The sequence below is a fragment of the Sphaeramia orbicularis genome, unplaced genomic scaffold (assembly GCF_902148855.1).
Source record: "Sphaeramia orbicularis unplaced genomic scaffold, fSphaOr1.1, whole genome shotgun sequence".
Taxonomy (NCBI): domain Eukaryota; kingdom Metazoa; phylum Chordata; class Actinopteri; order Kurtiformes; family Apogonidae; genus Sphaeramia; species Sphaeramia orbicularis.
The window spans coordinates 62,501-75,760 of NW_021941741.1; the positions used below are offsets into that span (position 1 = coordinate 62,501).

A 13,260-nucleotide genomic window follows, 5' to 3' on the forward strand; every position below is an offset into this window, starting at 1 on the left:
GGGGCCCTGCTGGTCTGGGCCCCTGCTGGTCGGGGGGTCCCTGCTGGTCTGGGGGCCCTGCTGGTCTGGGGGTCCCTGCTGGTCTGGGGGTCCCTGCTGGTCTGGGGGCCCTGCTGGTCTGGGGGTCCCTGCTGGTCTGGGGGTCCCTGCTGGTCTGGGCCCCTGCTGGTCGGGGGGTCCCTGCTGGTCTGGGGGCCCTGCTGGTCTGGGGGTCCCTGCTGGTCTGGGGGTCCCTGCTGGTCTGGGGGTCCCTGCTGGTCTGGGGGCCCTGCTGGTCTGGGGGTCCCTGCTGGTCTGGGGGTCCCCTGCTGGTCTGAGCCTCTGCTGGTCTGGGCCCCTGCTGGTCTGGGTCCCTGCTAGTCTGGGCCTCTGCTGGTCTGGGCCCCTGCTGGTCTGGGTCCCTGCTGGTCTGGGGGTCCCTGCTGGTCTGGGGGCCCTGCTGGTCTGGGGGTCCCTGCTGGTCTGGGGGTCCCTGCTGGTCTGGGCCCCTGCTGGTCTGGGTCCCTGCTAGTCTGGGCCTCTGCTGGTCTGGGCCCCTGCTGGTCTGGGGGTCCCTGCTGGTCTGGGGGTCCCTGCTGGTCTGGGGGCCCTGCTGGTCTGGGGGTCCCTGCTGGTCTGGGGGTCCCTGCTGGTCTGGGGGTCCCTGCTGGTCTGAGCCTCTGCTGGTCTGGGGGTCCCTGCTGGTCTGGGGGTCCCTGCTGGTCTGAGCCTCTGCTGTCTGGGCCCCTGCTGGTCGGGGGGTCCCTGCTGGTCTGGGGGTCCCTGCTGGTCTGGGGGTCCCTGCTGGTCTGGGGGCCCTGCTGGTCTGGGCCCCTGCTGGTCGGGGGGTCCCTGCTGGTCTGGGGGCCCTGCTGGTCTGGGGGTCCCTGCTGGTCTGGGGGTCCCTGCTGGTCTGGGGGTCCCTGCTGGTCTGGGGGCCCTGCTGGTCTGGGGGTCCCTGCTGGTCTGGGGGTCCCTGCTGGTCTGGGCCCCTGCTGGTCGGGGGGTCCCTGCTGGTCTGGGGGCCCTGCTGGTCTGGGGGTCCCTGCTGGTCTGGGGGTCCCTGCTGGTCTGGGGGTCCCTGCTGGTCTGGGGGCCCTGCTGGTCTGTGTGTGGCTAACGGTCTGTCTGTAGTCGTGTTCCTGTCCGTCCTCTGTCCTCCGTCCACACTCATCCTTTTTTCCTTCCTCTCTTTCTTCCTCTCAGCTGGGACCACTTATATCTTCGGTAAAGGCGGAGGTCTGATCACGTTCCGGTGGCCGGCCAACGACCGTCCCAGCACCAGAACAGACAGACTGACCGTGGGCTTCAGCACGGCCCTGAAAGAAGGCATTCTGGTCCGAATAGACAGCGCCCCAGGACTGGGAGACTTCCTCATGTTACACATAGTACGAACTGGAAACAGCTGACTGTGCTTCTGTCTGTGTGTCTGTGTGTCTGTGTGTCTATCTATCTATCTATCTATCTATCTATCTATCTATCTATCTATCTATCTATCTATCTATCTATCTATCTATCTATCTATCTATCTATCTATCTATCTATCTATCTATCTATCTATCTATCCTGTTTTTTCTTTCTTTCCAGGTCCAGGGTAAAATCGGGGTGACCTTTAACATTGGTACAGTGGACATCAGTGTTCAGGAGAGCAGTACCCCAGTGAATGATGGGAAGTACCATGTGGTCCGCTTCACAAGGAACGGAGGCAACGCAACTCTGCAGGTGGACAACTGGGCCATCAACGAACACTTCCCCACAGGTACCAAAACCACAGGTACCAAAACCACAGGTACTGAAACCACAGGTACCGAGACCACAGGCACCAAAACCCCAGGGACCAAAACCACAGGTACCAAAACCAAAGGTACCGCAACCACAGGTACCAAAACCACAGGTACCGAAACCACAGGGTACCGAAACCACAGGCACCAAAACCCCAGGGACCAAAACCACAGGTACCAAAACCAAAGGTACCGCAACCACAGATACCAAAACCAAGGTACCGAAACCAAGGCACCAAACCCCAGGGACCAAAACCACAGGGACAAAATCCACAGGCACCAAACCACAGGCACCAAAACCCAGGAACCAAAACCCCAGGAACCCAAAATCACAGGCACCAAAATCACAGGTACCAAAACCACAGGCACCAAAACCACAGGTACCAAAACCACAGGAACCAAAAGCAAAGGTACCGCAACCACAGGTACCAAAACCTCAGGTACCACAGCCACAGGTACCACAACCACCGGTACCAAAACCACAGTTACCAAAACCACTGGTACCAAAACTACAGGTACCGAAACCACAGGAACCAAAACCAAAGGTACCACAACCACAGGTACCAATACTACAGGTACCAAAACCACAGGTACCAAAACCACTGGTACCAAAACCACAGGTACCGCAACCACAGGTACCAAAACCACTGTTACCAAAACCACTGGTAGCAAAACTACAGGTACCAAAACGACAGGAACCAAAACCAAAGGTACCGCAACCACAGGTACCAATACTACACGTACCAAAACCACAGGTACCAAAACCACAGGTACTAAAACCACTAGATCTCTCTACGATAAAAGGGAACACAGGCACCAGGGAGCATAGGAACCAGGGAGCATAAGCACCAGGAGAATATGCACCAGGGAGCATAGGCACCAGGGAGCATAGGTACCAGAGAACACAGGCACCAGGGAACATAGGTACCAGGGAACATAGGTAGCAGTGAACATAGGTACCAGGAAAAATAGGCACCAGGGATCATAAGCACCAGGGAACACATGCACCAGGGAGCATAGGCACCAGGAAGCATATGCACCAGGAGCATATGCACCAGGGAGCATAAGTACCAGGGAGCATACATACCAAAGAACGTAGGCACCAGGGAGCATAAGCACCAGGGAGCATAGGTACCAAAGAACATAGGCACCAGGGAGCATAAGCACCAGGGAGCATAGGCACCAGGGAGCATAAGCACCAGGGGGCATAGGTACCAAAGAACATAGGCACCAGGGAGCATAGGCACCAGGGAGCATAAGCACCAGGGAGCATAGGCACCAGGGAGCATAAGCACCAGGGAGCATAGGCACCAGGGAGCATAGGCGCCAAGGAGCATAAGCACCAGGGAGCATAGGTACCAAAGAACATAGGCACCAGGGAAAATAGGCACCAGGGAGCATAGGCACCAGGGAACATAGGCACCAGGGAGCATAAGCACCAGGGAGCATAGGCACCAGGGAGCATAAGCACCAGGGAGCATAAGCACCAGGGAGCATAGGTACCAAAGAACATAGGCACCAGGGAAAATAGGCACCAGGGAACATAGGCACCAGGGAGCATAGGTACCAAAGAACATAGGCACCAGGGAAAATAGGCACCAGGGAGCATAGGCACCAGGGAGCATAAGCACCAGGGAGCATAGGTACCAAAGAACATAGGCACCAGGGAACATAGGCACCAGGGAACATAGGCACCAGGGAGCATAAGCACCAGGGAACATAGGCACCAGGGAGCATAAGCACCAGGGAGCATAAGCACCAGGGAGCATAAGCACCAGGGAACATAGGCACCAGGGAACATTAACGTCAGCTTTTACGCATTCATAAAACCTCAGTACATCAAACTATTCAAATACTTAAAGACACTCTCATAGTTCTTTAAAAATCAGTTTATAGATGTTATTTAAATGTAATTCTACCGCTGTTCTGGTACAGAACTTAGATCTGGACACATTCCACTGTTCAGCTGAATTCCAGAAGTGGATCACTCGTTCCATAATTTAGTGAGAAAGACATGAACCAAAGACCCACAGGACCCTTTGATCCGATCACTTTCTGCTCAAGTTGCTCTTCAATCACTCAGTCAATCAACCCACCAACCAATCACTGACAGGTTTTTGGGCTGTCCCCCCTCCTGGTCAAGTTCTGGTCTTTGATTGGTGAATCCCGCCTTTTATTTCCCCTTGGTACAGGCCTGTGGATACCCACCCCTCACCCACCCTGGTACCCACCCCTCACCCACCTTGTGCAAATGCTTGAAGTGGTCTGATGTTTTATTTGCTTTGCTTGAAACTTAATGTTGATTATCATTAAACTTCTTTTGTCACGTTGAAGGGAACAGTGACATGGAGCGTTATCAGATGGCCAATAAGAAAATTCCGTTCATTTACGTCCGACCAGTCGAAGAATGGCTCCAAGAGAAAGGTAATGTCCACATGATGGATGTGCGTGTGTTCTCCGTCCACGTTTGGGGCAGAATGGGGTTGGTTTAGATTCTCTTGTTGACCTGAAGATAATGATGGCACATTCACAAACCAATCATTCAAAAGAACTGATTCATTTAAGTCAAGGAGTTGAATCGATTCGCCAACGCAACTGAATCGATTCAGTAGTACTTTGCTGATATTCTGGTTTATTCTCATGTAAACTGGTCAGAATCACTCATTCAGTCCAAGTGCTGTGGGACGTTCCTAATTTCAGTCTAAACTGTCGAGTGGAAACCGAGTCGACTCATGACTGTCTTTGTAGCTTGGACATTTAACAGACACAATCCAACCAACCAATTTAAGGCAACAGAACTTCAGACCGACCGGATCAACTTTCATACCTTTGACAGACTTTTTAAGGTTTTAAATCCAAGACTTTTTCAGTCTTTTTAAGACCCCGTGGGAACCCTGAAGACACCTTAGGATAAGGTTCAAATACAAGCTAGAGGCGGGATAAGAGGATAAGACACAAGGCACCAGAAACTTCATGGTGCTCAGAACCACTTTAACACCACCCCCACCCCCCACACATATGACCCATGGCATCAAATGCTGGGTTTCCACTACAAGGAACCGGCTCAGCTCCACTCTGGTACCAGGTCCTGTTCCAGACCCTTTCCACTCTGGTACCAGGTCCTATTCCAGACCGTTTCCACTCTGGTACCAGGTCCTATTCCAGACCCTTTCCACTCTGGTACCAGGTCCTATTCCAGACCCTTTCCACTCTGGTACCAGGTCCTATTCCAGACCCTTTCCACTCTGGTACCAGGTCCTATTCCAGACCCTTTCCACTCTGGTACCAGGTCCTATTCCAGACTGTTTCCACTCTGATACCAGGTCCTATTCCAGACCGTTTCCTCTCTGGTACCAGGTCCTATTCCAGACCATTTCCAGTCCAGACACTACCCCACTTCCAGTACTTGGTCGTCATAGCGATGTGGTGCGTTCCTTCTGTGTGCTCTGCTCACAGTTGCTGATAAACTCACTGGTTGCCTGTTGTCTGGTCAAACTCCTGCGAATGTTTGCGTCTGAACCAAGGTTCTAATAGTTTTGGATTTTTCATTCTAGTTTAGTTTTATTTAGTTTTGACTTTTTTTTCTCTAATTCAGTTCATTTTAATTCGTTCTTTGAGGAGGTTTGATAGTTTTTATTAGTTTTCATTTTCAGTGGTCTGCAGTGTTTACAAAGTGTCACCTTTTAGTATCTGGTCCCCAGTCCTGGAATCTCAGCGGAGGTGAGACCAAATAACTAGTACCAAGTACCAGAGTCCAAAAAACTAGTACCAGGTACCCAGTGACGTGCAGTGGGGTTCATGGCTGGGGAGGCACTGACTCTTTCAGAGCCAGATCTACAAATATATGGTGGTCTGAGAAACTGGAATAGAGAGAGTGAGCCAAAGGAATGGCCTGGTATACGGGCTGTGCATCGTCAGCATAGGTAGACTGGCAGGAAGTCAACAGGAAACCTTCAAAAGAGCCATTTCAAACTAAAAATAAAAAAAAAGTTTGTGGTCTTACCTTATTTGTACATGAAATGTAATCCTCCATTTTTGATGAGGTGAATTAAAGTGTATAAAAAAGAACGAAGGAGATTATCAGCGCATGAATCTGTGGACTCACAGGCGCCATCTATCATGAGGCAGGGGTACTGTGTGCCTCCCCTAGTGACTGTTTTCACTGCAGTTTATGATTAATCTGCGAGCCTAAGCACATTACAGAAATACATTCCATACGTTATGCAGATTATGGAAGGATAGAGCGTATAATCAGAGTGTTTGAAAGCATTTGAACTGTGATATACAGAGGGACAGCCACACAGTATTTTCACTGGTACCAGCAGAGTTCATGAGGGGAGGAGACAGTTCTCCTGGAGGCACAGCACAGCGCTGCCTCCTCCTGTATTTGAACGGAGCATGCGGAAATTCTCCTATTCTAATTGACAAAAAATAATAATAATAATACAATATTGGATTCGAACGGAAAATGAGTTTATAGGACATACCAGCTGACAACTATCAACATTTATTATATTTTATAGTCAAGTGTTTTTCTTTTCAAGATTGACAAGGGAGGCTCTGCCTCCCCTGCCTCCTCTGACTGCACATCACTGCAGGTACCAGATTCCACAAAACTAGTACCAGGTACCAGATTCCAAAAAACTAGTACCAGGTACCAGATTCCACAAAACTAGTACCAGGTACCAGATTCCAAAAAAACTAGTACTAGTTACCAGATTCCACAAACTAGTACCAGGTACCAGATTCCAAAAAACTAGTACTAGTTACCAGATTCCACAAAACTAGTACCAGTACCAGTTTCCAAAAAACTAGTACCAGGTACCAGATTCCACAAAACTAGTACCAGGTACCAGATTCCAAAAAACTAGTACTAGTTACCAGATTCCACAAAACTAGTACCAGGTACCAGATTCCAGGTCCTTTATTGTAATGGAAATGCAAAAAGGCCGAGTCGAGTCGAGCCAATACTATGTGGAGGAAACGCGGCCTATGTCCCATATGTGAGGACTTAGCCACACCTCTACCTGACACCCTGTGCCTTAAACGGACACTAGGGGGTAGACCAGCTGTTGAAAACACACACTAAGGCTACGTTTACACACAGTCGGTATCTGGTAAAACAGAGAGTTTGCTCTACGTTTGTGTTTATTGTTTACACGACAACGACGGTCACGCCCTCCAACAACAAAGGTTAAAAAAAACTCCGGTCAAAATAGAGATTTTGGCAAATCTCCATTTTCGCATTGCGTGTAAACGGAGGGAAACGCGGAAAATGTAGATTCTCAGATGAACGTCACAGTTTTTTATGAAAATATTCTCTCCACTTCACCTGTGATGACCCAGTTCAGAGGAAGAGGATGGAGCTGGTGAGGGGAGTTCAGAGGATTAAAGGAGAAAAGAAGAACGTTTGGTGCTAGTGAACGTTAGCATCTTAGCTAATTAGCACCCAGTGCAGGATCTACATTAGACTAAGGCTGTTCTGAAGTGTCCTCCACATCTTCATGTTCATCTGTTGTTTCTCAGTCCTTTGTCTGTTCTGTCCAGTACAGCAGAAGGTCCATGAAGTCCTCATGTACGTCCGTCCACAGTGGTCTACAAGAACCAAAGATGAAACGGGATTAAAAACAGACGCAGCTGTTATCAACTACAGAACCAACAGGGTTCCACCCATAGTTCAAACCCTTGTTCATCTGCTCAGCAGTTTGTGATGATACAAAAAAGTCTCCGGCTCAGACACTTGTACTGTAGGTTGAACGTCTCAGATTTGTTTGGGACCCAGAACCAAGAAAACATGTGTTGGTGACATCATCACTTACTGCTGCGTAGATTCACAGTGGAAGTAATGTTGTGTTGAGATTCTTTGCTGGATTCTGATTGGTTCATGGTACTCGTCCGTCTGCCATCTTTACGATGTAGATAAACACAGGTTTTTCTGAAACAGTCTTGTCCACACAAGGTTTTTTTTTAAAACGGAGAGGGGGGAATATCCATTTTCAAAAATACCCGACTATGTGTAAACGTAGCATAAGACCGTAAATAAAAACGTTTTTTGCTACCTGTTGTTGTCACACCATCATGACAGTCATGTTGTTTGTTGAATTATTATAATTAGAACAATATCAGTGCTTTCAAGTGGATCCGTTTTCTTTCCCTCTTAAAAACAGGACGGAAGTTAACGATTTTCAACACTCAAGCAACAGTTGCTATCGGCGGCAGTGACCGTGGGCGGCCCTTCCAGGGTCAGCTGTCCGGTCTCTACTACAACGGCCTCAAAGTGTTGAACATGGCCGCCGAGGCCAACGCCAACATCAAGATCAACGGCAGCGTGAGGCTGGTGGGGGACGTTCCCAGCGTGGGGGGTTCAGCCAGGACCACCGCCATGTCCCCAGACCTGTCCACCTCCTTCATCGAGACCACAACCATGATGTCCCCCACCACCACAAGGAAACACCGCTCCTCCTCCACTGTCCAGGTACCAGCAGTCCTCTGCTTTACCTCTGAACACTAGTCCAGGGCTCTGCAACCTTTATTATCAGTCAGAGCCTTTTTGGCCCCCTCCCTCTTCTACAAAAAAATAGTCTGGAGCTGCAAAAAATTACAGAGCTTATAAACTTTAAAAGTTTTAATCTTTTTGACATTTTATCTGTTCCAACCACTGAATACAACAAACAGAAGTGCAGTGTGGAATGGATTCTGGAATATGATTACTCTAAAAGTACACAGTAAAAGTAGTTCATAGTATTTGTGCTAATAGTATATGAAGTACTAATACCAAAAATACCAAATTGACGAGGGTACTTATTGGAAAAAATAATTTTATTCATCATTGAATTTAGTCTTAAGCCTATTTCAGATGAAAAAACCAAACACTTTTGTATCTTGGAAGGGAATCTGTGGTAGGATTACCCCAAAAGTACACAGTACTCATACTCATACAGTTGCTCTATGAAAAGTATCGCTATTTATGGAAATTATTTTCTTCCAAACTCAACACTGCCTCCACAGTTCCCAGTTGTACTGCTCCAAATTCTCCCGGAAAACAGAGAGAATTGTGTGAGTAATAAAGTATACAAGGGACCGACAGAACCCTCTGTCCATCTGTGTCTTTAACGTAGAACATAAATGAGCCCTTACTTTTGTTGTTGAAGGCACTTTCGCTCCATGCAGCTCATCTACTGTAATTGTCAATGAGTAGTGCACAAGAAAAATGCTAGCGGCTGGTTTGACTGTGCAGAGGAGAATCGCGGTTGACTTGACCTCAGTAAAGGAGGAGCCACTACAAGGAGGATGAAGAGATGCATGTGGCTCCAGAGCTGCAGGTTGCCGACCCCTGCACTAGTCCCTTTTCCATTCACCCTCGAACTGTGTGAATTTAACTGTTCATGTAAATGTATTTAATGGAAAAACGACAGCCACCCAATCCATACACTCGGGTGAAGAGAGGGGCGGAGCTGTCAACCGATCACCACCTGGTGGTGAGTTGTATCCGCTGGCGAAGGAGGAAACCAGACAGGCTGGGCATGCCCAAACGTGTTGTGAGGGTCTGCTGGAAATGTCTGGCAGAGCCCGATGTCAGCGCGGTCTTCAATTCCCACCTCCAGGAGAGCTTCTCCCAGATCCCAGAGCTTCTCCCAGATCCCGGGGGAGGCTGGGGACATTGAGTCCGAGTGGACCATGTTCTCTACCTCCATTGTCAAAGTGGCTGCTCGGAGCTGTGGTCTCAGGGTCCTGTCATGGCGGTAATTTCCGAACCTGGTGGTGGACCTGGAAGTAAGGGATGCCGTCAAGCTGAAGAAGGAGTCTTATGGAGCCTTGTTGGCTCGTGGGACTCCAGAGGCAGCTGATGGGTACCGGCAGGACAGGCGTACCACAGCCCAAGCCGTTGTGGAGGCAAAAACTGAGGTCTGGTGGAGTTTGAGGAGGCCATGGAGGAGGACTATCGAGGAAAATCTGTCAAACCGTCTGGCGCCTCAGGAGGGGAAAGCAGTGCACCACCAACACTGTTTCCAGTGGAAGTGGGAGGAGCTGACCTCGACTGGGGATGTGCTCGGACGGTGGAAGGAATTCTGGGAGGATCTCCTTAATCCAGTGTTGGCTGCTCGTCTTTCAGACAGGGGAAGCTCATTGTCGGCTTACATTAAAAAGAAAAAAGTCAAGTTATTTAAACATAAATTCGTCCCTCCATTCCTTTTTAAGAAATGATCGTATCGTACCAAGTAAACAAGAAAACATTGAATTCTGTTACATTGAACAAGGAAGTACAATGGTTGTTTTCTTCCAGGTCAGTAAATGAACAGTTCATTTGGTTTCTGTGATTTCACAGCAGAATGTGTGACGTATTAAACTGAACTGTGTCAGTGAAGGAGCAGATCTGAAAACAGCTGTCAATCAAACCACATTCAGCCTTCGGACACCGTCCTCCGATCGGCGTGCAGAAGCTCGGCGTCCGGCCCGGCCGAGCTCCGCCCCTGAGACAACACGGTGTCATGTGTCCAGTGCTGGTCCAGTCCTGTAGTGGTTTTTCCAGCAGTTCCACTCAGTCCCATTGAAGTGCATGGACGCTGAGCGTCTACGGACAAATGCACTGAGCAGAGATGGAATGAACAAACACAGACACGGGAATGGAGGAGAAGTGAACAACATCCAGTCCACTGATCTGGGATCAAACTGATTCTGAACCAACTGGTCTGAGAGATGAACGTGTTCCAACACATTTGGAGTCAATGAAATGAAAACAACTGAACAGATTTGAGCATTTAATGGGAGTCATTTTAGGGTCAGCTGAGCTTCCACTGCAGTCGGACACAAACACCTCTGCCTCAATCCCACTGTCACGTCTTCCATGGACGAAGCAGAGGCTGAGGTCTCAGAGGTAGACTGGTCCAGGTCTCCGAGGTGGACTGGTCCATCACCCAGGTGGTTGGACAGCTCCTTAGTGGCAGAGCACCGGGGGTGGATGAGGTTCACTCTGAGTCCCCTCAGTCTCTGGATGTGCAGGACTGTCTTGGTCTCTGTAACATGGCGTGGCAGTCGGGGACAGTCCCTCTGGATTGGCAGACCGGGGTGGTGGTCCCCCTTTTTAAGAAGGGGGACCGAAGGATGTGCTCCAACCACAGGGGGTCCCACTCCTCAGCCTCCCAGGGAACGTCTATTCCAGGTACTGGAGAGGAGGATCCGACCGATAGTCGAACCTTGGATCCAGGAGGAACAATGTGGTTTTTGTCCCGGTCGTGGAACACTGGACCAGCTCTATACTCTTATCGGGTGCTCGAGGGTTCATGGGAGTTCGCCCAACCGGTCCAGACGTGTTTTGTGGATCTGGAGAAGGCGTTGGACCGTGTCCCTCGTGGTATCCTGTGGGGGTGCTTCGGGAGTATGGGGTCCAGGGCCCTTTGCTGAGGACAGTCCGGTCCTTGTATGACCGAAGCAGAAGTCTGGTTCACAGTAAGTCAGACCTGTGTGTGGTGTGTGTGTTTCTGCAGCATGCCACCGATGACATCGTGTCGTCTGCAGAATGTTCCAGTGATGACGAGGACCTGGAGGAGTGTGAGACCAGTAATGCAGGTGGGCTAGGTTAGTTCGCATTGGCTTGGCTTCTGTGTGCCAGTCCAGGTCCATCTGACCCAGGACGGTCAAGGTCCATCTGCAGAGCATCACAGCCCCATGGGTCCACAAGTGTACCTTCAGGAGAAACAGGCCTGTTACTGGTACTGGTCCTGGTACTGTGGAGGACAGCAGCATTTATGCAAACTAAGACTGTGTTCACACTGTAGACCATATGAGACAAAGACCGTCTGAACAGCACTAATCTGACCCAGACCACTGTCATATGTGGTCCCAAATCTGACCCAGACCACTGTCATATGTGGTCCCAAATCTGACCCAGACCACTGTCATATGCGGTCCTAAATCTGACCCAGACCACTGTCATATGCGGTCCTAAATCTGACCCAGACCACTATCATATGTGGTCCTAAATCTGACCCCGACCACTGTCATATGCGGTCCTAAATCTGACCCAGACCACTGTCATATGCGGTCCCAAATCTGACCCAGACCACTGTCATATGCAGTCCCAAATCTGACCCAGACCACTGTCATATGTGGTCCTAAATCTGACCCAGACCACTATCATATGTGGTCCTAAATCTGACCCCGACCACTGTCATATGCGGTCCTAAATCTGACCCAGACCACTGTCATATGCGGTCCCAAATCTGACCCAGACCACTGTCATATGCAGTCCCAAATCTGACCCAGACCACTGTCATATGCAGTGCCAAATCTGACCCAGACCACTGTCATATGCGGTCCTAAATCTGACCCAGACCACTGTCATATGTGGTCCTACATCTGACCCAGACCACTGTCATATGTGGTCCTACATCTGACCCAGACCACTGTCATATGTGGTCCCAAATCTGACCCAGACCACTGTCATATGTGGTCCCAAATCTGACCCAGACCACTGTCATATGTGGTCCCAAATCTGACCCAGACCACAGTCATATGTGGTCCCAAATCTGACCCAGACCACAGTCATATGCGGGTCCCAAATCTGACCCAGACCACTGTCATATGCGGTCCCAAATCTGACCCAGACCACTGTCATATGTGGTCCTAATCTGACCCAGACCACTGTCATATGCGGTCCCCAAATCTGACCCAGACCACTGTCATATGCGGTCCTAAATCTGACCCAGACCACTATCATATGCGGTCCTAAATCTGACCCCGACCACTGTCATATGCGGTCCTAAATCTGACCCAGACCACTGTCATATGCGGTCCCAAATCTGACCCAGACCCAAATCTGACCCAGACCACTGTCATATGCAGTCCCAATCTGACCCAGACCACTGTCATATGCGGTCCTAAATCTGACCCAGACCACTGTCATATGTGGTCCTACATCTGACCCAGACCACTGTCATATGTGGTCCTACATCTGACCCAGACCACTGTCAAATGTGGTCCCAAATCTGACCCAGACCACAGTCATATGTGGTCCCAAATCTGACCCAGACCACTGTCATATGTGGTCCCAATCTGACCCAGACCACAGTCATATGTGGTCCCAAATCTGACCCAGACCACTGTCATATGCGGTCCCAAATCTGACCCAGACCACAGTCATATGTGGTCCTAAATCTGACCCAGACCACTGTCATATGTGGTCCTACATCTGACCCAGACCACTGTCATATGGGTCCTACATCTGACCCAGACCACTGTCATATGTGGTCCTAAATCTGACCCAGACCACTGTCATATGTGGTCCCAAATCTGACCCAGACCACTGTCATATGCGGTCCCTAAATCTGACCCAGACCACAGTCATATGTGGTCCCAAATCTGACCCAGACCACTGTCATATGCGGTCCCCAATCTGACCCAGACCACAGTCATATGTGGTCCTGAATCTGACCCAGACCACTGTCATATGCGGTCCCGAATCTGACCCAGACCACAGTCATATGTGGTCCTAGATCTGACC

General features: G+C 49.8%; 1 protein-coding gene across 1 annotated transcript in view; it reads left to right on the forward strand.

Moving 5' to 3' along the window:
• LOC115416911 (neurexin-3a-like) overlaps positions 1-11,341 on the forward strand; it is a gene marked incomplete at its 5' end in the record, with an annotated part of 64,725 nt that extends 53,384 nt beyond the window's left edge. The window contains 5 exons of the mRNA XM_030130781.1: positions 1,186-1,367; positions 1,567-1,738; positions 4,095-4,184; positions 7,928-8,235; positions 11,246-11,341. Of these exons, the coding sequence (XP_029986641.1) occupies positions 1,186-1,367; positions 1,567-1,738; positions 4,095-4,184; positions 7,928-8,235; positions 11,246-11,341 (848 nt within the window). The remainder of the gene's footprint in view (positions 1-1,185; positions 1,368-1,566; positions 1,739-4,094; positions 4,185-7,927; positions 8,236-11,245) is intronic.
• Between the last annotated feature and the right edge of the window lie 1,919 nt (positions 11,342-13,260).